Source organism: Emydura macquarii, unplaced genomic scaffold, assembly GCF_026122565.2.
Source record: "Emydura macquarii macquarii isolate MOO-44397 ecotype Brisbane River unplaced genomic scaffold, CSIRO-AGI_Emac_v2 contig_3451, whole genome shotgun sequence".
Taxonomy (NCBI): domain Eukaryota; kingdom Metazoa; phylum Chordata; order Testudines; family Chelidae; genus Emydura; species Emydura macquarii.
The window spans coordinates 3,554,498-3,579,037 of NW_027133588.1; the positions used below are offsets into that span (position 1 = coordinate 3,554,498).

At 38.6% G+C, this 24,540-nt stretch overlaps 1 protein-coding gene and 2 long non-coding RNA genes across 4 annotated transcripts in view; 2 read left to right on the forward strand and 1 right to left on the reverse strand.

The window, feature by feature from the left end:
- The window catches only part of LOC137144469 (uncharacterized), a 153,605-nt gene that overhangs the window by 128,276 nt on the left and 789 nt on the right, over positions 1-24,540 (reverse strand). The gene's annotated exons all lie outside the window — the stretch shown is intronic.
- On the forward strand, positions 2,176-22,588 carry CHRNB4 (cholinergic receptor nicotinic beta 4 subunit). The gene is made up of 6 exons (XM_067534824.1): positions 2,176-2,311; positions 10,934-11,079; positions 17,888-17,932; positions 18,045-18,154; positions 19,651-20,623; positions 22,428-22,588. Exons 1-6 carry the CDS (start codon positions 2,257-2,259, stop codon positions 22,566-22,568), a joined length of 1,470 nt encoding a protein of 489 aa, XP_067390925.1. The 5' UTR covers positions 2,176-2,256; the 3' UTR covers positions 22,569-22,588.
- On the forward strand, positions 3,524-7,885 carry LOC137144467 (uncharacterized). Its single transcript, XR_010917410.1, has 3 exons — positions 3,524-3,606; positions 3,712-3,784; positions 7,517-7,885. It is a non-coding gene; the product is annotated as an uncharacterized lncRNA (long non-coding RNA).

A 24,540-nucleotide genomic window follows, 5' to 3' on the forward strand; every position in this document is an offset into this window, starting at 1 on the left:
TTGCACAAGGGGCTGGTCTTCTGGTGGAAATAACATCTAGAACTGTAAGAGCTTAATTGAAGGCTGCAGGTAAGGGGCAAGGACAGTGTTATATTTTGATGCAATAAGTAGAATTAAAATGCAGTCACTAGGCTTGCAGTGGCTTTTTATCCACTCAGACACAGATAAATTCGCAGCTCCTCCATCCTGTCTTTCTCTTCTCAGTCTCCTTCCCTAAACTCCTGATGGTGTTTTTGAAGCACAAATTCCATCTACTAACTACTGCTCAAATCAGTTAAACTTAGATATAATGCACAGGCAATAAAAAGGAGAAAGAAGGTAATGAGAGTGATATAAAAACTTAATACAGCACGTAGCATAATGAGGCCTGATCCCTGGTTGGGCTGCTTGACATTACCATAATATAAGATTACCAAGGATTAGATGAGGATCTAGATAAGAGGAAACATGCATTACAAGTGACTACTTTTGGAGGATAAGGACATTAACTAACACAACAGTAATTCTTAGATATAGAGCTTTTTATCCTCAAAGCTCCTTATACAAACTTAAAGATATTAATAAAGAGAGTAAAAATCAGACCATGAACAAAATTACCTTATATACCTGTAAAAAGTTTAGCAATTAAAACAGATTAAGAGGCACAATGATGTAAAAAAGAAGGTGCTTGATGCAAAACACAACAATAAAATCTGCAAGATTATAACTAAGGTGTTAACATGAAAGGAGGCAGGTTGTTTTAAATAATAGATAGGTATATGGAGGAGCCTTTGAAAGCACTATCTGAGTGAATTCTGTTGAGAATGCTGCTGCATGGTTGGTATGAATTGAGGTTTCAAAATTTGGAAAAGCAACAGCAATTTATAACAGGGCACCCGATCACAGGCAGTCTGACGCTGAAATGATTAAGAAAATAAGCAAAAGTATACAATAAATTGGCAAGTAGTATAAAAGGAAACTATCTGGGCTTGGAGTGAAGTCTGTACCGGGCCAAATTAATCCTTAGTGATAATTCCTTTAAAGTCAGTGGAACTACAGAAGAGAAGACTAGCCCATTCAGTGAAAAATAGAAAGCTGCAAGAATGTTTAGGGTGATGGTAATGAATTGCCCAACACTACATTAATCTGACGTGTAGTTTAAAAAATTCCCTGGTCAGATTAAGTTTATTTTAGAAGCAAAACTAAAGTTTATGGGCCTAATACTGCTGTAAATTATACTGGTGTCAAGCAGGAATATCTACTGAAGCCTACAGAGTTAGATTGATGTAAGACAGGAGTGAGAGCAGAATCATGTCCTATCGCTGACTTCAGCAGATCAGGGCTGGGCAATAATTTTGGCCTTCTGAGCAGTAATTTCAAACAGCAATAATCTATCATTCATTCTTTCTGTCCCTGAAGAGTAGGTGAGCTTTCTTTCCCCCCCACTCCCTGATTCATGACTCTTCATTATATCTTTCACAATACATAACATTTTCTACACTTTATATACTGGTACAGGATCTGAACCCTCTGAACAGTAACAATGACTGGCACTGTATTTTCCTGTCTCTCAAGAATGTCTTTATTATTATTATTGGTACTATTATTTCTCACCAGGCGGATTTAACCTCCCTTTTAAAAATCCTGTCAATGTTAATCACAATAAATTCACCATCCCCCTCCTGCAGCTTCCTTGAGCTTTCAAAGATCTAACTGAAACAGACCACACAGTCTGGGTTTTGAAGATAAAATAGGTTGGTAGTGGATGATCAACATTTCCACTAATGCAAAAAGTGATCCTAATATTTGAGTCATAATTCACTTATGTGAGTTTCATTAGCTGGGTGGGCTTCTGGAATACAGTTATCTCTAGCTCTTTCCCAGCCAGCCATCCCCTGCCAGCTCCAATTCATCCCCTAATGAAAAAGCCCTTTAAATGTTACATAATAGCAAGAATTATATATTTGTCTATTACAGGCCATTATAATTCCCCCTTGCTTATTTCATGGTAGCATATTATGTTTCCTCTTTTCACATGCTTCTGCTTTTGCTCTGGTTCTTTAAACAGCTGCAAAGGGGGAGGGATCGCCATGCTCCTGAAAGCTCCACTTTGCAGATCAGATCTACTGGGTCCTACTGTCTCTCTCTTTCCAGGGAGTTAATACCTCCAAGGCTCAGGTTTGTTTTTATCTCTCATGCCTGTGCAACCCTGATAGCTGCGCCTATCCCCAGCAGTCTCTACTGAAGAACAGTAATTTACATCCTCTTATAATTGCCATGAGGAATACACACAGGCTCTTTCTCCTTGTAGTGGTTTCTTTTTCTTTTAATGGTGAGTGGTCTTTTTGGATAGAGTTTGTAGAACAATGTTGGCATTCAGGGAGGAAATGGGGGCAGTGGGGCTACTGATTTCAAAATGTCTCTAACTTCCAGGGGGATAGTTTACAGTCTTTAAAAAGATGCATGAAATCTGTTATTTTAGTGCTGTTTTTATCTTGTGTGATATTAATGAAACCAGGATGTAGCAATGATAACTTGGATTTAACCAATAAAAGCCAGTCAGTAGGAAAGGATGGTCACTGAAGATCCTGCCTGGATCATACGTGATAGTGATGAGGCTGTGTTTAGAATGACTGAATAGTAAGGAGAGAAGTGTGTCTTCAGATAATGTGTGACAAAGATCCCATATCTGATTCTACAACTACAAATCAAATATTACTTTATGCTTTCTGATTTGTGTATTGTGCAAATACTGTTTCAATTAAGTTTAAGTATGTAAATATATGTTAAAGAATTCAAGCATATATTAAGAACATTTTTGTATATAGAATTTAGCCAACACACAGACATATGCAATAATCAGGCAAAAGCATTAGTTTACTGGTGGTAGTAGATATTAAAACCTCCTTCCCAAATGACTAACTTTCCCTTACGATCATTATTATTTCTGCACCCAACATTTTCTTAGTTTACCCATTAAATTTAAACTTTAAAAAAATCTGTTTTAAACCATAATATTTTAAAAGTGAGGTCTTGTTTAGATTAGAAAAAGAACATTGGGAAGACAAGCTTTAATCCCTGTAAATATTTGCTATTGCTTTGCATTAATTTTTTATTGGAAATTAAAACAAACTTTAAAATGAGGCTCCATTAGATGCTACTTGTATTGGAACAACCAGCATTAATACTATACCACAGTATAGTGCAGCATAGTGTAATGGCAATGGATTTTACATAAATAAATAATTTTACATAGAGTATTTTGAGAAGTAATAACAATGTCAGTAAATTATGTAAGAGGAGACAATGGAACATTCTTATTTCTCTTCCCTGACAGTAGGAGAGAATCTGGCATGTTCCCATGGTCAGTTTAGTCATTTTGTAGGGGGAAGAAAGAAGAAAAACAACATGCCATGGAACAACATGCTATTTCTAAACATGACTCAACATTTGTTAAAATATCTTAAAAGTCAGGAAAACAAAGGAAATGTGATTTATGTTTGCAGTTTAGAAGGTGATAACAGGGCACTCAGCTGTAGTCGCCAACTTTACTCCTTACTTCTTTCTGTGGAAACCAATCCGACATGTTTGTTGTCATGCTCTCAAAGTGACTAGCTGTTGAAGGTGGTGAGTATCTATTTCAGTCTCATCTTATATTATTAATTACTAGATTATGTAAAAGAGAAACTTTGCACTGGTGCTTTAAATAAAACGTGATTTTGTTTCTTTTAGTATGAAACTCAAAATAGCATGGAAGGAATTTGTGGTAGCACATGAGCTGTGGAAACAATCTTGCAGCTGAAAGGTATCCTGTAAATTACCTACCAGAGGGGCGGGCTATTGTACTGTAGCATGTCCACTGCTGCTATGACAATTTACACCTGCTGAGAATCTGGCCCTTGCTGTTTTATCCATTTCTGTTTTCAATATGTGAAATCATATGTCCACCTCCCAATTTACAGCAGCTTGATTATTCTTGTTACAGTCATTTGTCCAAAAGCATCAGTCTACTCCAATGCAACATTTTTGTTGGTTACTGCTATTTGGAAAACATTTTGCCAAAGAAAGAAGCACATTAATATATATATATATATAAATACACTGCTACTGACATTGAGAAATATATATGACCTTGTCCACTTGGCTGATGACATCCAATTAATATGTACTTTGGCAATTAGAAAATAGATTATAAAATGACTCAGGAACAAAAATAATTTTAGATGGTACTTGCAGACGTAGTTTGATCCTGGAATCTTTAAGCCAATGCACTGGTGACATCTAGTGGCATCCTATCTATGCATCTGAATTATGATGAATTGTCATTTAAAGCTAGACATGAACGAATAGTTCATAAGAATTATATATTCCTCTTTCCCTTGCTTGTGACTTGCCCAAGAACAGATGGTAGTTTCTTAAATGTACTCATTAATTGAAAATATTTGCATAAGAATTTCTAAAAATAAGTCTTAGTCTGTAACTCATTTATGAACAATTTATTGCAAATATTCGATATTCCAAACATGAGCTGTTCTGATTGGACACAAGTCCCATGGGCTGTTTTGGTTTCCTGATTGGATGCAGATGAGGTTTAGAATCAAATTTCCAATGGCAAATGCTCATGAACACAAATTCAAAATTCGCTTTCTGCAAATATTCTGCAGTATGCATTTACTATTGGCCATCTGAGCAGATATTGCAGGGAGTAAACTCATTTGCTAGCGGTGTGAACACAAATATAGTGAATTAAGAAATTCAAAGATATATGCACTGCAGTTCATTAGACTGCATTTAACTCATCTCCATTTAACACATACCAAACTACGGTCCATTTCTATCTGGCTTTCTTATGCAAAGAAGCTAGAAAACTGTGTCTGTTGCAGAGGCTATTTGTACATCAAAGTTACCTTGCTGATTTTAAAACATTATCTTTGTGTTTAACAAAGATTCTCTTTTCAACCACCTCAAGACATCACATCTAATAAACACACAATTAAAATTAATCATTCTGGGTCTGTAGCATTTTTCACTTTCTTTACTGTATAGATATTTACACTCTATGTTAGTGAGAAGATAAAAGAAAAGAAAAGAAAAGAAAAGAAAAGAAAAGAAAAGAAAAGAAAAGAAAAGAAAGCATGCACAGAGTTCAACATGGATCAGCACAGTTCTCTCTTAATAGGCCTTTGATGAGACAGACTTGGATTTGGAAATGCCACAGCTAGTATGAATATGGTATTAAAATCTCTACTGGTACTATGTTTTTTATAATTAATATTATGGAGGAAAAGTAAGTTTGAATAAAAACAAAACAAAAACCACCCAGAAGCACTGGTCTGAAAAACTTTTCAAATGGCTTTTCATGGAGGCTGTTCTGATGTACAGAGATAGAGTTATCTTATTTTTTCTGGTGGTTCATTCCATTCCCATATAAACAATTATTAAGTAGATCCCCTCATCCTTTCCCCTCCCCAATGGGAGGGGGAAAAACCCACACAGGTTTCAAGATATTCTAACTGAAGATTGTCTAAAATCAATGCTTACAGAAAGGCTTGTGAGAAGGGTGTGATTGGGAGGTGTTATATCTGAATACTGATTTCTAATGCGGATGTAAGAACTCTCTTTCTGGAGCATATGAGAAAATAACACAAGACGCAACATGAAACAGGAACTTTGTACAGTATTCTGATGCAATCCTGCACCACAGAAGTCAATGGGAGAAGGTCATCTGGCACAAAGGGATGCCTCCACTGTAACGTATTAGAGTTGCTTGGATTCATAAGAAATAATAGATAGAACAGCCTCACTATAAACTATCCATGCTGCCCTGCTGCTCCTGATGGACCAAAAGCCTACAATCTTCATGGCTGACGTCAATACACACTGTTAGGGTGACTAGGTTAGGTATTTCAGGAATGGAGCCCCGGGTTCAAGCTGTGACAGTTGAAAACAAATGTGGCAATCTTCTCCTACCAGGTATCTGCCGCACAATTGACAGTCTGCTCAAGAAAAGCCCTGGAAAGAGGTATCAGGGTGCTGTAGGTCAAGATCAAAATGCTGATTCAACAAAACTCTAAAATGCATGCTTAACTTTGAACAGGTGCTTAAATCCCATTGATATCTCAAACTGAATGTCAGCCATTCATAGAATGTAAAAAAAGAAAAGCTAGCTAATTGCTTTGTGACTCAAATGAATCTCAGGTAGGGTGACCAGATAGCAAGTTTGAAAAATCGGGACAGGGGATGGTAGGTAATAGGTGCCTATACAAGAAAAAGCCCCGAATATCGGGACTGTTCCTATAAAATCGGGACATCTGATCACCCTAATCTTAGGGTGGAAACTTCTGAATGGTGTCACTGAAAGAGCTTCCCTTTCCGAACTTCTAGTAACACAGCTGGCTTCCTGTCTCAGTACAAAACCTAGTGATAGTTCTAGACATAAGATAATGAAGTATGCTATATTCTTTGGGTTAGATCCTCAGCTACTCCAGAGTTGAGGATGGGGAGGGGGAAATAGGTTGCTTAAAGTCACCTTTGTCTTACCAATTGCTGGGGCTGCCAGGGTCCAGTCTGGCCCTGATGTAGCTTAGAGCAGTCTACATTACACTGGCTGGGGATCACTGGAGAATCGGCACAACAGCCACACATTCTCAGGCCACTCCATACAGTTGGTAGTCTGGTGGGGCTGATTTAAAGGCAGTTACACCAACTCGGCACCAGCTGAGGTCTCCTCCATTTCAGAGGAATTTCATCTGCCAGTTTAATGCAGCTTTACACCTCTCTTGTAGTGTCAGAGCAGCAAAGGGACCTGACTGCAGGTCAGAATCTGGCCTTTTATGTCCATAACATATTAGAAAATACACCAAGGCAACTGAAGAACAAAAAAATTGCCCTGAAAACACCCCAACAGTGAAATTAATCACAGTACAATAAACTTGGAATTTTTTACTGCAGGGCTTTGTGAATAGGAGCAGCTAGGAACAGGCAGCTATTAATGAGAAAAGGAGGCAAACTGAACAAACTTTCTGTCACTCAAAATTAGAAGAAAATGATACTTTTCTATACAGTTCCCAGGCTGGAACATGAGCTAAGGGTTAATGTTGACGTGGGAAGGAGTGGGTGGAAGGAGTGTCAAGGATCATGCGTTCTATTCCCAGCTAGTCTGCCGGCTTCTATTCTTTACTGACTCACTCTGTGATCTTGAGTATGTCATTTTGGTTCAATTCTTCTTGAAATCAATGGGAGTTTCACCCAACTGAAATGTGCTGTAGAAAGGCAATGTATGATCATCTTCATCATTAACTTTACTGTTTTGTGTCTACTCAGACAGCAATCCATTGCCAGAGTATGTATCCCAGCCCCAGGGAAGAGAATCACCAGTGGTACTGGCCAAACATTTCCACAAGAAGAAAGGAGGGATTTGTAGTTGTCTGTTGCCAAAGAAGTGATAACATATGTAATAGTTCATTAATAGTAGTGAACAAGAAAAAATGGCTGTATTATTGAACATTATAATCCGAGTTCCTTGTCTTTTGTGAAGGAAAGAGAGGCATAAGAACAGCTGTGGAACAGCAAGGCTCTTCTAGACAAGAACAACACACTCCTTTCCCTATTCACTGGAAGGTGGCCCAGCATGCACTGGAGCAGTGGATGAAAGAGCAGCATGCTAATGATTTTAATGTATCTTTTCAATTTTCCATTTTGGCAAAATAGTAGGGGGCTGGCATTTGATGCTGTTGCTGCTGTGACTAAGACTAAAGAGACAGGAATGAACTGCTAGCTCAGCTTTTTACTGTCTGCATTAGACTGAGGTTTTGTGAAACATTCTGAATGACTGTTGCATAGTATATTTCTGTACCATGACATATAGAGTAATAACTCAACAGTAAATAAAAATCTTTTCCTACCTAGCTGCTGCTTGTCTGGAAATTCTTGACCTAAACAAATCATTTTGAATTATTTTGATCACATTTGGTAACTGGTCACATGGTTGTCTCTTGCTATGGGATTTTCTGCAAAAATGGACAGTATTTTCAGAGCTGGAGAGCTACAGAACCTACATTGAGTGGTCATTGAAACAGACAGCATCTTAAAGTGATTGGGCATTTCTAGTTCAAGAAGTAAGCAAGATGTTAAATGACGAGCAGATATTTTTCTAAAGGGGGGGAGAATCTCCACTTTCTTTCAATGATCTTGACGATCCCCTGAAGAATATTGCATCTACCTTGAATTCAGGTCTAAGGTGGCTCTCCTATCCAGATGGAAGTGTTCAAAAGTGTGCTTATATGGCATTCCCAGTGCAGGCATACCATGAGCCTGATATAAAGATAAATAAAATGCCCACATTGTCAACACGCTGCATATAGATACTCTAGTTGGCTCTTGAATGCCTCATCACCCCGTGGTAGTGACTACCAAGTCAAGTTGAGGGCCCATGTATGAACTGGGAGCCCTAATTTAGGTGCACGTGTCCCATGAGCCATATTGTCTTCTCATTTACAATGGTACATCTCCATTGTCTTCAGTGTGGTTGCAGCAATGTAAATGTGAACATAATTTGGCACCCTCTTTTTTCTGCTATTACACCTTAAAATCACCAGAGGCTACATAAATCATCAAAGAAGGCATAATTTCTTTTTCTTAGGGCTCTGTGAAAAAAATCCTACTTGCTGAAGAAACCAACTTCTCACTAGAATTTTTAGAGAATGAAAAACATAACACCTGTATGAAACACCTTGTTGCTGGCAACACCATTGACTGCAGTCAATGAGCAGACCCATGACTTACCAGAAATTTTTCCTCCTTGGGTCCATGCCAATCAGGTTGGATCTGAATAATTTTTTTTTTTTACTGGCAAAAAGAACTTTGTGAGCACAGAATGTTGACATTTCTGCAATTTTTCCTTTTGTAAAATTTCACAAATCTCTTTCTTCACAGTGGAAAATATGCAAAATGAATACTTGGCATTTTGCTTAACTCCATCTTTAAACACAGGCACTGATCACTGCTTGTTGTACATCTTATCTTCACCCATGGAAATGTCAGTAACGTAATTAAAGATGTGAGGCTAAGTTAGTGAGTGTGCATTGTAGATATATTTGCAGAGAAAGAAGGTGTACATTTCTGTCATGCATTGTGTAAATCTGCTATGCTATCAATGCCTTGCTAGATGCTGGTTCTTAAGGGAATGAACAATGTTAATATTCACCTCTCCCTTTCGTCAAAGCTTGAGCAGATCCTGCTCTGAGACTAGATTCTACATTTTGCCATGCCTCTCACTTCTTTGTTTAAATGAGAAGCAGAAATATGGAGAGGCTCTTCTTGTAGCATTTCTATCCTGGGTGGAATCCAAAAGTACCAGGAATCTCAAGAGAAAGCTGGTTCCCAAGAGATTTTAGCCTAATTCATGGTCAAACTAAGTAGCTCTTCAGATATGCACTCAGCCACTTAGAGGATTATCTGATACAAACTTTCTGACTTCTGGTCCTCTCTAAGTCTTACTGAAATACTAGAGTATACTGAACATGCTATCCTAATATACTTCAAATGTGAAATATTTGTAATGCTGAATGGTTTTTACTGCACATAACTGCTTTGCAGTGGCTATGTTTTAGGAATATTGGGAATATGGGTGAAGAAGGTGTAAGTGAAGGAAATATTACCTAGGGTCAGAATACCTGCCCCTCCCCTCCAGATTTTTTTGGGATAGAGTTACTTGTTTATTTGGAAGGGGAGAAGATATTTAAATTACTGATATTTCTATTCCCTGGACCAAATCTCTTCCCATTCACACCAGTGTAAATCAGGATTCACTCCATCTATTTCCATCAGTGGAGTCACACCTGTTTAATAGAGTTACTTTGCATTTACCATTATGTAACTAGGAAAAAATCTAGCCCTTATATGAATTGCCTGCTTCCTATAGAGGATGTGTATCGCTTTGGGAAGCTGTTGGGTCTTTAACAGCAAAAGTATTGATCATTTAGGCCCAAATTCTACTCAGAGTTACACCACTAAAGTCAGTTGAGTTTCTCCAGATTTACACTAGTGTAACTCAGAGCAAAATTCGCCCTTTAATCTGTTATGTTATCAACAGAAGTTTACAGAGGACAATACTGGGAGCTTGGTGAACCCAAGCAAGAGCCTAACAGATTTCATTATCTCTGGAGTTGCAGAATAGATTACTTCAACTAACGGAAAATGTTCTGGGTTGCTTGATACCTGGAATCCCTCAGATGTTGTATTTTGTAGTCACTTAAATCCTTGGTAATTGCCTAGAATTTTAAAACATTATGATGAGTACTCTATAACTCAGTTTTTGTTTCCAAGTGTCAGAAGGCCCAAGTCTAAAATAATGCGTTGAGTTTTCCTATACTCCAGCAAAATAATCTAGAACCAGCAATATATTATGCTCTTTAATCATTTGAAAAGCATTTTACAGTTTATCCCTAGCCCTTCCCTACGTATATCAGACTCTTTTCCTACCACACATGTGCCTGGGATTCCACATTCATCTGCTAGGACAGTTAAAGGAGAGCCTGTCAAAGGCACAAATGGGAGTTGGGCATCTGTCTCTTCAAAAATCTCTTCCTAAAACATGAAAAAGGGCTGCTAGCTTTCAATTTCTATTTCACACCATACCACAGATAGAGTGTCTATGGGTTTGGGTACTACACTGATGAAGAAAGTTTCTAGTTTTAACATGAAAATTCTAAATTCTGCCTTGATTTATGTCTTGTCCAACAAAGTTGACTTCAATAGAGCAGAATTTGTCCCAAAGAGCTTTCATAATAAAACCAGAGCTTTCTGTTTCACATTCAGTTAGGATCTTTCAAAAATCTAGCGTCTTTCTTATTTCAGTTGGATGAGCTGATGGATGGGGAGTCTGTGCTGCAATGCTCACTGCATAATGCAATCTCTTCTTCATTGTGGGATCCTGTTCTGTGCTGTTTTACAGGAAGCGACGCAGCAGATGCTGAGGAGAAGCTAATGAACCATCTACTGAGCCCTGCCAGGTATAATAAGTTAATTCGCCCTGCTGTCAACTCCTCACAGTTGGTATCTATAGAACTGCAGGTTTCCCTGGCACAGTTAATCAGTGTGGTAAGTTTGAATAAGATGTGCCTTTTCATTCCTTTCTATTTGTACAGAACTTTGAAGTAGAGCACTCTGTCATTGCTAGATAGTACATGACTGTCTCTCTGTTATTATATGGTTTATATAATTGTAAGTGACCAGGGCACATACATTTGTTTTCTTATCTATTTGTCCATTAGGCAATATTCAGCATAAGTATAACCTTTATTAAAACAAAAGAAGATCTGTTTATTGCTAAATTATAAAGAACTGAAAAATACAGAGGTAGATCCTTAACTGACACATTCTGGCATACTTCCATCATCTTCGAGCTACACCAGTTTACATCAGATGAGGATCTTCTCCATAATGTGTATAATGATAAATTATCTGTTGCTGTGTACAGTGAAGAAATATGGTTGAATGGTCTGAACACAGAAGTGAGCGCCAGGAACTCCTGTACAAGAGCTCTGAATCTCTGTGGAGTCAAGGCCAAAACGCTTAGGAAAGCACTTAACCAATCCCTATTGAAGACAGCATTTAGATTTATGCTTAACTTTTTGCATGAGCTTCAGTCCTATTGACTGCAATGGGGAACAAGCACATTCTTAAAATTAAATACATGCCTGTGATGGTCCTTACTCGGGGGTTGGTTGGTTGAGTAGCATCACCTAATGGTCAGGGATAAGGTCCATGACTTGCAGGTGAGTTGTTAGTAGGGGAGCCCAGGTTCTCCCACTCCACTGAGCTCTGACCAAGGGCCTGAGAGCTATCAGTGATCTGATAGCAAAGGCTGCCCTCCCTGGCCACTTCCTATTCCCCCCTCACCCTCCGTGATTGTCCCAAAGTCAGCGTCTGAGTTAAGGCAGTATGAAGGGTGCCCGCTCACCACAAGGCATCTTCTGGTGGTGGCATGAAGCATGATAATTCTCTTTCTTAGGCAGCAACTGCCTCCTCCTATGGCATGGCCCACCCTCCTAGGCCAGCTCAGTCCAAGGGCTTTCCCCTGTTGGGGTAGTCCAAACAAAAAATAATGGGGATTACCAAAGTCCAGAGTTCACATGAGAGGGAGAAGAGAGTGCTTCCCTGTCCAGCTGTCTCTGTGGCAGGTCCTCCCTGCTCTTACAGAGACATGCCCACTTCTGCTCACAGAAAGGGAGGGGAACTCCAAACCATAAAGCTTATACATGCTATATTGCAAATGATATAACTCCAAGTGTGGAAGGAATCCTATCCAAAGGCTCTTCCTTGTCTTTCATGCAGTAGGCTATCCACTCTAAATTTGCCAAAGTGCCTATTTAGCCTAGATGCAGACTTCCACCTTCTTGACACACCCTGCTGTACGGCTGGAGAGGTTCTCAACAGCTACCTCTGCAGCTTATATAAAGACACAAGACTTTTCATAACTTCTGGAACAACTTACCCAATCCCCTCTCCCCAATCACTCTGATGTCACTATTGTTTTAAGACCAATCTGGTTCTCCCTTCCATCCAATATATCTGAACTGCCGGGTGCAAATGAAACAAAGCCATGCTCTAGGTCTATGTAGGAGTGAAACAGTGTGTTGTCCTTTTATCAGACACTGTGGTGATGAGCATGGTATAAATGCACAGATAGATAAAATTAGCTAGCCTGAACAGTCCACAGACATTTATTTCTAGAGCTCCCCATAAGATAAACCACAAGCATTTGTGGAGGTCCTAGACGCGAGCATACAAACATGTTAGCTAACAAATTAATCAACCTTAAAAAACACTAGTGCAGACAAACTCTTGGGCCATATCTACACTAGAAAAAGAAGTGTTTTTAACACCTTAGATAACAAATTAAGATCTTAGGATAGAGAAGGCAAGTTGTAGTTTCAATAGCTGTTAACTGGAGGAATCCTAGAGTGTGCCTCGACCACTTCACAAGTTAAATCTATAAATTGTCTTGTCTACACTAAGATCTTAACACATTAGTTAACATATATTTAAAAAACCACCCTTTTCCTAGTGTAGACATGGTCTCAGGGTACGACTAAACCATAAATTAAGGGGCAATTGTAGCGCAGATAGGTATACCTGCTCTGGCTCTAATTTAACTAGCTTGGGTACCAAGAGTAGTGAAGACACGGTGGCATGGACCCCAGCATAGGCTAATAACCCAAGCACATACCCAGGGTCAGAGGTGGGCATGTACTGAAGTGGCTAGCCCATGTCACCAAGCCTTCACTGCCCTCGTTAATCATGCTATCAAGATTAAATCTACCTTGGGTATGCCTACCTACTCCACAATTACACCTTAATTTGCACTGTAGACATACTCTCAGAGAGCAAAGTGCAGGGAGCCTGAGATTTACTATTGCTCATGCATAGTCTCCACTCATATTGTTACAGTAATGCAACAACCCTACATATCCTGCTTCCTATCATGAAAGTACTTCCAGGATCCAGGCCCTCACATGATTTAATCTAGAGCATCCTTACGATAAACCTTCCTGTAAAATGAGAGAGTGTGCCACCGACCAACTTGTATGGTATCAACTCAGACAAATAATGAGGGAAGGGATGGATTTATTAAGTCCAACTGACTCCAAACAGAATAAATAAGATAAAGGGAAGATCAAGAAAGAAAATAAAAACAAATAATCTAGTTATTCCTTATACATATTCTGTGAATTTAAATAACGTTGTTAATTTGAAGACAGAGACTCAATTTCTACAGATAAGTAGGACATTGGGATTAGTGAGACAAGGCTAACCCAGGACAATGGCTGGGAAATTAAAAGCAGTTAGCAATATTGCTAAGGGACAATATTGAGTCTTAATTGATTTAGTTTATCTTTGTCTTTTGGCCTTTTCTCTGGCCTTCCTTATCTGAAAAGCCACTCCAGTTTCACTTTCTGCCTGTCCCCTGCAGGTCTGCAGCAACATCTAAGGACAGCTTGATTACCTTTTTGTCCTATCTTCCATCCAAATTGTTTTTAATCGGGGCTGCCAAACTACTTAATTTAAAGGGCCTCTGTGTTTAAAGCCAACTAACAAGAAAAAGGGAGTCAAGGCAGTTTGATCAATTTAGTTCCCAGGTAGCGATATTTAAAAGGAGACTCACCTATTTCTAGAGATTTAGTGCTGGAGAAAGGTGTACAATTGAAACCTCTGTTTATTCACAGAATGGGCAGAGTATAAGAAGCAGCAGGGGAGGCTTCCAGTAATGAGCCACATCGCACAGCTAGAGGAACCACTTCTACACATGAGAAACCAGATAGGTCTCCATATCCATTCAGTTTTTGACATTTTGTTGAGACTTCCCACCAGGCTGCACATTAGTGCTGGTTATGTTGGTTTTTTGTAATGTGTCCATGAGGAACTGGACTGAGACCTGTACTGCTTCACTGCAGAGGCTATGGGGGAGAGCCTCACACTCCAGCCATTCTTTTTAGGTGACAAATCTGAGGAACTGTACCAGATTGAGGTGTGAATAAAAGTAGTTTTGGAACAAATTGATAAATTAAATAGTAATAAGTCATTAGAACCAGATGGTGTTCATCCAAGAGTTCTGAAGGAACTCATATATGAAATCACAGAACTACTCACTGTAGTATGTAACCTATTGCTTAAATCAGCCTCCATACCAGATGACTGGAGGCTAGCTAATGTAACATCTATTTTTTAAAAAGGCTCCATAGGCAATCCTGGCAATTACAGGCTGGTAAGCCTAACTACAGTAATAGGCAAATTATTTGAAACTAGAATAAAGAACAAAATTATCAAATGCACAGATAAATATGATATTTTGGAGATGAGTCAACATGACTTTTGTAAAGGGAAATTGTGCCTCACCAATCTATTAGAATTCTTTGGGGAAGTCAACAAGCATGTAGCAAGAGTGATCCAATCTATATAGTATACTTGGATTTTCAGGAAGCCTTCAACAAGGTCCCTCACCAAAAGTTCCTAAGCAAACTAAGCAGTCATGGAATAAGAATGAAGGTCCTTTCATGGATCAATAACTGGTTAAAAGATAGGAAACAAAGGGTAGAAATAAATGGTCAGTTCTCACAAAGGAAATATTTAAAGAGCAGAATCCTGCAAGGATCTGTACTGAGACCTGTGCTTTTCAACATATTCATAGGTGATCTGGAAAAGGGAACAAACAGGGAGTGACAAAATTTGCAGACAATACAAAATTACTTGCCAGTTAAGTCCAAAGCAGACTGAAAGACTGTGAGAAGAGTTACAAAGGGATCTTACTAAACTAGGTGGCTGTGCAAAAAAAAAAAAAAAAGATGAAATTAAGTGTTGATAAATGCAAAGTAAGGCATATTAGAAAAAATAATCCCAATTATACATACAAAATGATTGGATCTAATTTAGCTGTTACCACTCAAGAAAGAGATCTTGGAGTCATCATGGATAGTTCTCTGAAAACTTCCATTCAATGTGCTGCAGCAGTCAAAAAAGCTAACAATGTTGGGAATCATTAGGATAGGGATAGATAACAAAACAGGAAATATCATAATGCCACTATATAAATCTCTGATATGCACTCACCTTGAATACTTTATGCAGTTCTGGTCGTCCCATCTCTAAAAAGATATATAGATTTGGAAAAAGTACAGAGAAGGGCAACAGAAATAATTAAGGCTGTGGAACAGCTTCCATATGAGGAGAGATTAAAAAGACTGGGACTGTTCATCTTAGAAAAGAAACAACTAAAGGGGGATATGATAAAAATCTATAAAATCATGAATGACAGAGAAAATGAATAGGAAAGAGTTATTACCTCTTTCACATAACACCACAACTAGAGACCACCTGATGAAATAATAGACAAGACGGTTTAAAACAAACAAAAGAAAATAGTTCTTCACACAATGCACACTCAACTTTGGAACTCATTGCCCAGGGATGTTGTGAAGGCCAAAAGTATAACTGGGTTCAAAAAAGAATTAGATATGTTAATGGAGGATTGGGTCCATCAATAGCTGTTAACTAAGATGGTCAGAGATTCAACCCCATACGCTGCCAGAAGCTGGGACTGGATGACAGTGGATGGATCACTCTAAATTGCCCTGTGCTATTCATTCCCTCTGAAACATTTGGCACTGTCAGAGAGAGGATACTGGGCTAGATGGACCATTTGTCTGACCCAATATAGCTATTCTTATGTAACTAATTTTAGATAATATCTGATGACCACTCAGTGTCCTAACAGCTTTCAGTCATCATTCACCTGGCTACATTTGAACCAGTAACCCAGAAGTGAAAGGGTCTATTACCCATTAGCAGTCTCCCAAGACATCTAGCCTCCTGGCATAGTGGAGCAAGGGGTTTTTACCCTTTATTGTTTGGAATACCCCTTCCACAGTTTGAAAATAGACTCTCTGCAATGGAGTGATGGATTTTTAAAATAAATACGTTTAGAATGTGAATACTTCTCGCCATTTTCATATAGGACATTTGGGGTCTCTGCTATTTGACAGTGTTCTGTTCCTGCCAGCCTCACTCAGGCATTAGTAACAGTCACAGAAGGTCACTCTGCTTTACCCTCCTTTGTTCTTCTCAGCCTTATTTTTTTCCCCACCATCCCTGTAATTAAGGCTGCTGCTGCTCTTGGATCACTGGTGGAGTTATTCGCATTGTTGAATCAACAGAAAACAGCAGTGAGAATAAGCCTTGGTTCTATTGCTAGGATCTTTCTGAGTTTTGTGGTGTGGCTTCAGGAATCTCAGTTTTATAGAGATCTGTCTGTAGAATTTGCCTATCCTCATTATTTACCATTCCACTAATTTTTATATCATCTATAAATTTTATCTGCAATGATTTTATATTTTCTTCCAATCATCAACAAAAATATTGAACATAGGGCCAAGAACAGATCCTTGTGGGACCCCACTAGAAACATTCCCACAGAATGATGATTCCCCATTTACAATTAGTTTTGACAATCTATCAATTAACCAGTTTTTAATCCATTTAATATGGGCCTCACTGATTTTGTATATTGCTAGGGTCGCTGTTGTTTATTTTTTATCAGAATGACATGTGGGACTAAGTCAAATGCCTTGCAGAATTCTAAGTATATTACGTCAACGGTTACCTTAATCAACCAATCTCATTAAAAAAAATAAATCGATGTCAAGATTGCTTGACAAGACCATAAAATCATGTTAATTGACATTAATTATGCTGCCATTCTTTACTGACTGAGTCCTATATCAGCCTTTCTAGGATTTTGCCTGGGATCATTTTCAGGCTAACTGACCTACAGTTGTCCGAGTCATCCGATTTATCCTTTTCAAATAGTGACACAGCATTAGCTTTTCTCCAACCCTCTGGAACTTTCTCAGGGTTCCAAGATTTGTTAAAACTCAACAGTCGTGGTTCAGAGGGCTCCTCCTACATGAAAGTTCAGAGTGGATGTGAGCGCCATCTGTATTAGACCCAATAGTGCTCTAAGCCAAAAAGACAAGTCCATTGGCCTGACGAATATAAAAAGATTGTCCGAAGACCATTACTCTGCCCATTAATTGTTCTTAGGTTTTTAAAACTGCTTCTTAAAGATGCACATGCCCAAGTTCATCCTAGTTAATAGTTATAACGAATTACAGAGTTGCATGATACACAGTACCATGTTTTATGTGATTATTAATGTAGTGTCACAATTGTGCATTTTAGTGATATACCAGTAGACAGAGAAAGAGTCCTAATGTTATAAAAGGTAGATTTTACATTATAGGCAATGGTTTTAGGCAGCCAGGAGTTTGAAGTATTCCTGAAAGACTAATGAATAAATCCTAATAATAGGACTAAAACAGTATAGTTTTATAAATGTTTTTTCCTTCTTTAGAATGAACGTGAGCAGATCATGACCACAAATGTCTGGCTAAACCAGGTAACCATCCTAGGTGGATACTATTGCAGTCTACCAGCATATTGCTTTCTTGTTGTCAGTATGACTTGACTGACACAAAATAATTCTGTAAACTGTACAATTCTTCCTCTAGGAATGGACTGACTATCGTTTGGCTTGGCAACCCTCTGACTATGAAGGCATAAATAAGCTAAGGATACCTGCTAAGCACATCTGGCTGCCAGACATCGTGCTTTACAATAAGTAAGTCTTGATAAAAAAAATTGCAAAGATTTTAAACAGAAACAAAAACCCTATTGACTTAAGAAGAAAAAATCCCAAAATATTTTCCTTTGCAGAAATAATAAGCTTAATGTAAGCTTAGAATATTATTTAAATTAATAATATTGTATACTGCACAGTGAAAAATGTCTCCAAGAAGAGAGGTAGTAGATCCCTGTACAAATCTCTCCTCATCAGGAAGAGGAGGAACTAGAACTAGCGGCCTCCCACATCCCAGGTGATTACCCTAACTGCTGGGCTAAAGGTTATAAGGGTGGGCCTCTCCCTCCATCCCCCCAGCTGTTTCATGTGCAGTTCAATGGCCTCTGAGCACATACTGGATTGGGCCCAGCACTCAACTTAGGTGGCAGAACATTTGTCTTCCCCCCCACCAGTTCATGGATCATTAGCACAGATAGGTGCTTAAGTCTGGGCTGCAGGGAGATGCCTATCTCTGTGAGCAGGACAGGGCTGAGGACATATTCCTCTGGTCAGACTCTCCCAATGCCCAGTATCAGTGGCTTCCTGCCTAGCATGCGGGCTTTTGTGGATTGTATTCTAAGGAGCCTCTCTCTCCCCATGGATTGTATATGGTGCCAGTCTCTAACTCAGGCTTTGTGGGTCACAGTGTTGTTCCTGTGATTTTCTAGACACCTACAAGTTAGGCCTTGTGATGTTCTGCATCGCAATACTTAGGTCCCTTTGCAGATCCAGGCCTATAGGGCTAGCATGGAGAGATAAAATGAATAAGTCAAAGAGTTTCTATGTTGACTGGCAATGGATTAAAGAGCCTTACACTTCTATGCTGCTAGCTGTAATGCATCCAAGGCTGGGGCTTGCCAAAACCAAGAGAATTTGTGGGCACTAAAAATCCCATTGCACTTTTTGTAAGAGCAGAAGCATTAACCACAATTATCTTTACTAAATTACAACTCATGTAAATGCATTCTCTCTGCCTATGTTTTTCCTGCATTCCCAACTGAATATAGCATTCTTCCTCACTTCCTGCTCTAAACTGTTTAGAAGCATTGCCTTGCACTGTTAATGGCTGTATTCCAAAACATAGACGGCTGCAGTTTGGTGATAGGTGATCTCATCTTTACATTTCTTTACATACCCCATGGAATGTAGCAATGCTTAATTAATTGGTTAGAATATACTTTGTGATCATTGGATGAAACAGGCTATAGACATGCACATTCATTATCATTATTATTTATGATAGTTTGAATACTGGAGAAAGTGCTAATCCCCAGGTTGAAAAAAATGTATACATCATTTTCATTGTCAAGTTATAAATACCTGAAAAATGAGTTTTATAGCTGAAAGGGTACAGAAGTATAACACTAGCAGCGAAAGTGGAACCTCTTTTGGATTCAGCAGAGGGGGCTGAGAATATATTAGCTTGTCCTTTTCTGTGTTTTGAACCCATATTCTATGTCTTCACAGTTTCTTTATTTTTTCTCCCATTTCCTCAGCGCGGATGGTACATATGAAGTTTCCCTGTACACAAATGTGATTGTAAAGAATAATGGAAGCATTTTCTGGTTGCCTCCAGCCATCTACAAGAGTGCCTGCAAGATTGAGGTGAAGCACTTCCCATTTGATCAACAAAACTGCACACTGAAGTTCCGCTCTTGGACATATGATCACACAGAAATAGATATGGTACTTAAAACTTCCATGGCAAGCATGGATGACTTTACACCGAGCGGAGAATGGGATATTGTAGCACTCCCAGGAAGAAAGACTGTAAACCCCTTAGACCCAAAGTACGTGGATCTGACATACGACTTCATTATTAAAAGGAAACCTCTTTTTTATACGATCAATCTTATAATTCCCTGTGTGCTTATTACGTCATTAGCCATCCTGGTGTTCTACTTGCCTTCTGACTGTGGTGAAAAGATGACCCTATGCATATCTGTATTGCTTGCCTTGACTGTGTTCTTATTGCTGATCTCCAAAATTGTCCCTCCAACATCACTGGATGTTCCACTGATTGGGAAGTATCTGATGTTTACAATGGTATTAGTAACATTCTCAATAGTTACCAGTGTATGCGTATTGAATGTCCATCACAGATCTCCCAGCACCCACACTATGCCTCAATGGGTAAAAGTGGTTTTCCTTGAGAAACTTCCAACTTTTCTGTTCATGAAACGCCCAGATAATAACTCTGCAAGACAAAGGTTAAGCAATCGCAGAAAGAATAAATCTGAGAATCTATGCACTGATCCAGTCGACCTATACAAAAACTCAACCTACTTTGTGAACACAGCCTCTGCCAAAAAATACAATTTGAAAGTTACTGAGAATCTGGATAACGTCAGTGGCCATCAAGATATTAGATTAAGATCTTCAATGAAGTTTTCTCCAGAAGTCCAAGAAGCAATTGATGGAGTCAGTTTTATAGCAGACCACATGAAAAGCGAGGACAATGACCAGAGTGTAAGTAACAGGAGAAATCATTCCCATCTTTCCAAGTTTGCTTTCCCTGATGCCTCAGATAAGTGTGTCCTTCTTCAGAAGGGAAATAAGAACCCAACTGTCTTCCTTAGTTTTAATGTTTTAAAGAGATCCTAACAATAATTTTCATAGGCAATCACTGTTATTAATAAGTTTCTTTTTCTATGAATAACAATTTGATAAAGCTGATACTGTTCTGGCAAGAGTGTGGATAGAACCATGATCTTCACACTGCAAAAGCTGAAGCTTCTTCCACTTGAGCAAAAGGAGACTCTCCATCAGATATTAGCAGTATAGGACCTAGCTAGCTAGTACATTAAAGCTCATATAAATATCCACTGAATAATGCTCTGCAATACTCAGAAGGCTCAGATGAACACCCATGAATTTTCCCAACCCTGACCCCCCTTATCCATGAAAATTCCCTACATGACCCTCCTCTGCCCCGACTCCAAATCCAGTCCTAGGTTCTCCATTACTGCTCTGACCTCCTCCTCTCCTGTTAATATACAGGTTAAGTAAATGTGAAAGCCTGGCTCCTTTTTAACTTCTGTTCTTGAAGGAGTCTCTCTTGTAGCCACAGTGGTGACTTTCTTGCATTTTCAAGGGACTAATTATTGGTCAGTAGAAATAAGGAAGAGAAGATGCTAAATCTGTAACAATAGCCATAAGCTTAAACCAACTGAAATGGACATGATGTGAGCACAGGCCTCACAATCCTGAAAAAGTGTTTACAAAAGCACAGGCAATCTTGAAAAATTTATACTGAATATAAAAAGATTTACAAAATCCCGGTCCTCACCCTAGACTAAAGAGCAATTTTCCAAGGTATTGTAAGTTAGACATTAATTTAATGCTTTCTGCACACAAGTCCTCTGACATTAACTAAAGTGCTTAGTTACAAACCATTATTTTCTAGATTCATAATTCTAATCTCTACTTTTTCCATTAGTATCACAGTCTGATAACCACTGTTCATGTACCGACAGTATATTCTCTTCTCATAATCCTGTAACACCCATTAATGGCAATGGAAGATACATGTGTGCAGTGAGGGGGAAAACATGTAATGGTCTAGTACAAGGCAGAAGTTAATTGGGAAGTACTGTAAAGTCATTAAGAGGAAGAGATCCCATGTGTAACTAGAGTCAATTATAAAGGAAAAACTAACTGTGTGATAAAAAAAAAAGATGAATACTTCCCCTTTACAACTCAGTAGCATGCCTGCAGTCACTGTAGTGTAAGAACTGAATATAAGGATAGGAGATAAAATCCTGGCCCCGTTAAAGTAAATGGCACAACTCTTATTGTGACTTCAGTGGGACCAGGACCTCACCCATACCGGACAGGGATCTGAATACAACCAGCAGTGTTAACATGTATTAAAACCCTTCATACTGAGAAGCAAAATCAGCTACATAGTTCTTTTCTTAAGAGCAGTAAGTATTGTTCATCCCTATTAATTGAGATTAATAGTATCAGCAAATTAAAATTCACAAACAGGAATTTACTGCATTATGCTGAAGGTCCATGCAGTCTAACACCATGTATTTAGTAGAGATGCTTCAGAGCAAGGTGAAAACTATTTATAGCATCCTTCACCAACTGTCCAAGTCTATATACGAAAGGAAATTCCTTCCTGACCACTGTGGTGATCAGTACCCTGAACCTTAAGATTTGTTTCCTCTTATTTTCATATACAAACTACAAACATTGAGCATCAACAAAAGAGAAGGAGATGAACATGGTAAATTGCTATGCATCTTTAACTGGCTTTTTCTTTCAGGTCATTGAAGATTGGAAGTATGTTGCCATGGTAGTGGACAGACTGTTTCTCTGGATATTCATCTTTGTTTGTGTCCTGGGGACTGTGGGATTATTTCTCCAGCCACTTTTTCAAAACCACTCTGCTGCTGCAAGCCCTTAACTCTCCTTTAAAACTATTAAATACTTGCACAGACACTGGGCTTGATTCTGCTCCCTGTTCCACTGGTGTAAATCCAAAGTCATGGCACTGAAGTCAGCTGGGTTTACACTGGTGAAACTGAGAGCAGAATTTGACCTGCTATGTTTTCATGATGTTAGGAATTTTCCAGAAGACAATCTTTTTTTAATTTAATTACTTTTGGTGAAATATTGGCCCTTTTTTTCAATCTGTTTAAAAATTTTGCAGATAATTTTATTTATTTCTACAATTTGCCAATTTTCCTCAAAGTGCATAAGGATCATTATTAAAATGGTATTTACTTATGCCACCTTGGGCAAGACATTGTGTTTCCATAAGATCTTGCAGTTCACATTGCACAATTTTGCTGTTTCAGGAGAAAAAATTGCTTCACTATTTATTTCCTTAAAATGCATCAAAACTCTGTGTTTGGTTTATAGAGAACTTTCTGAATGGAGTTATTAAATGTTTAACTGCTTTGAAAAGGATATTCAAGATACAAATGAATAGTAAACAAAGCCATGATCTTGGGGTAACCAAGAGACAGTTTATAACCTTACCACTTCCACTAAAGGATCCCTCAAAGGAGCCCAAACCAATAAACATATTTATACACTCTGTTCATTGGTGAAATCTAATTAAAACGTAAAAAACTCTCCTTTAAATAGCCTTACTCCTGAAACGTTCCAGTAGCCTTTATAACTCAGAAAATGGGAATTGGTATACAGAACTATGAATCTGAAGCTCAAACAGTGAAGTGTATAAGGAGCAGAGGCAAATGTGGAGAAGCAAGAGAGGTTGGACTGCAAGTTCAGTCTGTGGCAAGGAGAGAAGTGATAAAATGGGAACCATCCTGTTTTATTAGAGTAATTTATTTTTGGGCATGAGTATGGATTAAGATATTTTACAATGAGATCCTCAGAAAATAGCTGAGAAAGTACATAAACATATTGTAGGGTCTTAGGAGAATAGGGCACTCAAATCTCCAGTGCCTACCACAGAAGAGGATTTACCACCTACTGACTTCATTAGCTGTTACTCATACCCTGCTGCAGGAGAACTGCATATTTTGTGCTAGAGCAGTCTCAGAATCATCTGTCAGGAACATATGTAGTCACTTTAGCACCAGTAAGCAGCTCCACTGAAACAAATCACTAAGGTGCATCAGTGTTTCCAAAGGAGAAACTCTGAACTGTTGTTTCCATATGAGGTTAACAGAATAAAAGTTTAAACCTAGTAGATAATTCACATTTAAATAAACACCATTCATTTTACCCAGGCTGGTTTCTGTATCAAAAACCAATTAGCATACTACATGCAACCTACTAAATAAAGTACTTTCAGGAAGCCACCATGAATGGCGTACAGAAGTAGGGTGAAGATGGCAATATTCAGTATGAACTGCAATGTTCTCCTTTTTCGGAGTGTGGTAGTGCCTCAGGGTTTCCCAACAGGAGATGTTTTGGCAATATCCCTGTGACAATTTGTGGACCCTGGGTACAGCTGAAAGGGTCAGGCCTGCTTACTTCATGTGGTGAGAATGCATACATGCAGTAATACAGGCAGGATTCCTTGTAGTCCAGGACTAATTCTGCAGCTGCAGGATTTTCACGTCTTGTCACAGAGTTGTGCTCTACAATCCAAACTGTTATATAAAAATGTGATGGTTTTTGAAAACCTTATGGTTTGAAAACCTTATGGTTGTGAAAAAACCTTACAAGCGTAACCAGATGCCCAGCTCTGCGGACAACCCAAACCAAAGTGTCAACAGCCCCTAACAATCTCAATAGGGGCTAATGCTGAAACCTAACAATGACACTATAAATGTCAATATTATTATTATTTTTTTTTATATTAACTATCGAATTCTTTCATTAATTTTATCAAAACTGTTCAACTAATCCCACAATCCCAAACCACTTCCCTGGGTGCCAAAAGCCCTAACTGTCCCCTT

Coding starts and splice junctions, on each gene's coding strand:
- CHRNB4 (XM_067534824.1), top strand. CDS start 2,257: ATGAGGAATACACACAGGCTCTTTCTCCTTGTAGTGGTTTCTTTTTCT. Junction 2,312..10,933: donor GGTTTCTTTTTCTTTTAATG/GTGAGTGGTCTT, acceptor GCTGTTTTACAG/GAAGCGACGCAGCAGATGCT. Junction 20,624..22,427: donor GCGAGGACAATGACCAGAGT/GTAAGTAACAGG, acceptor TTTTTCTTTCAG/GTCATTGAAGATTGGAAGTA.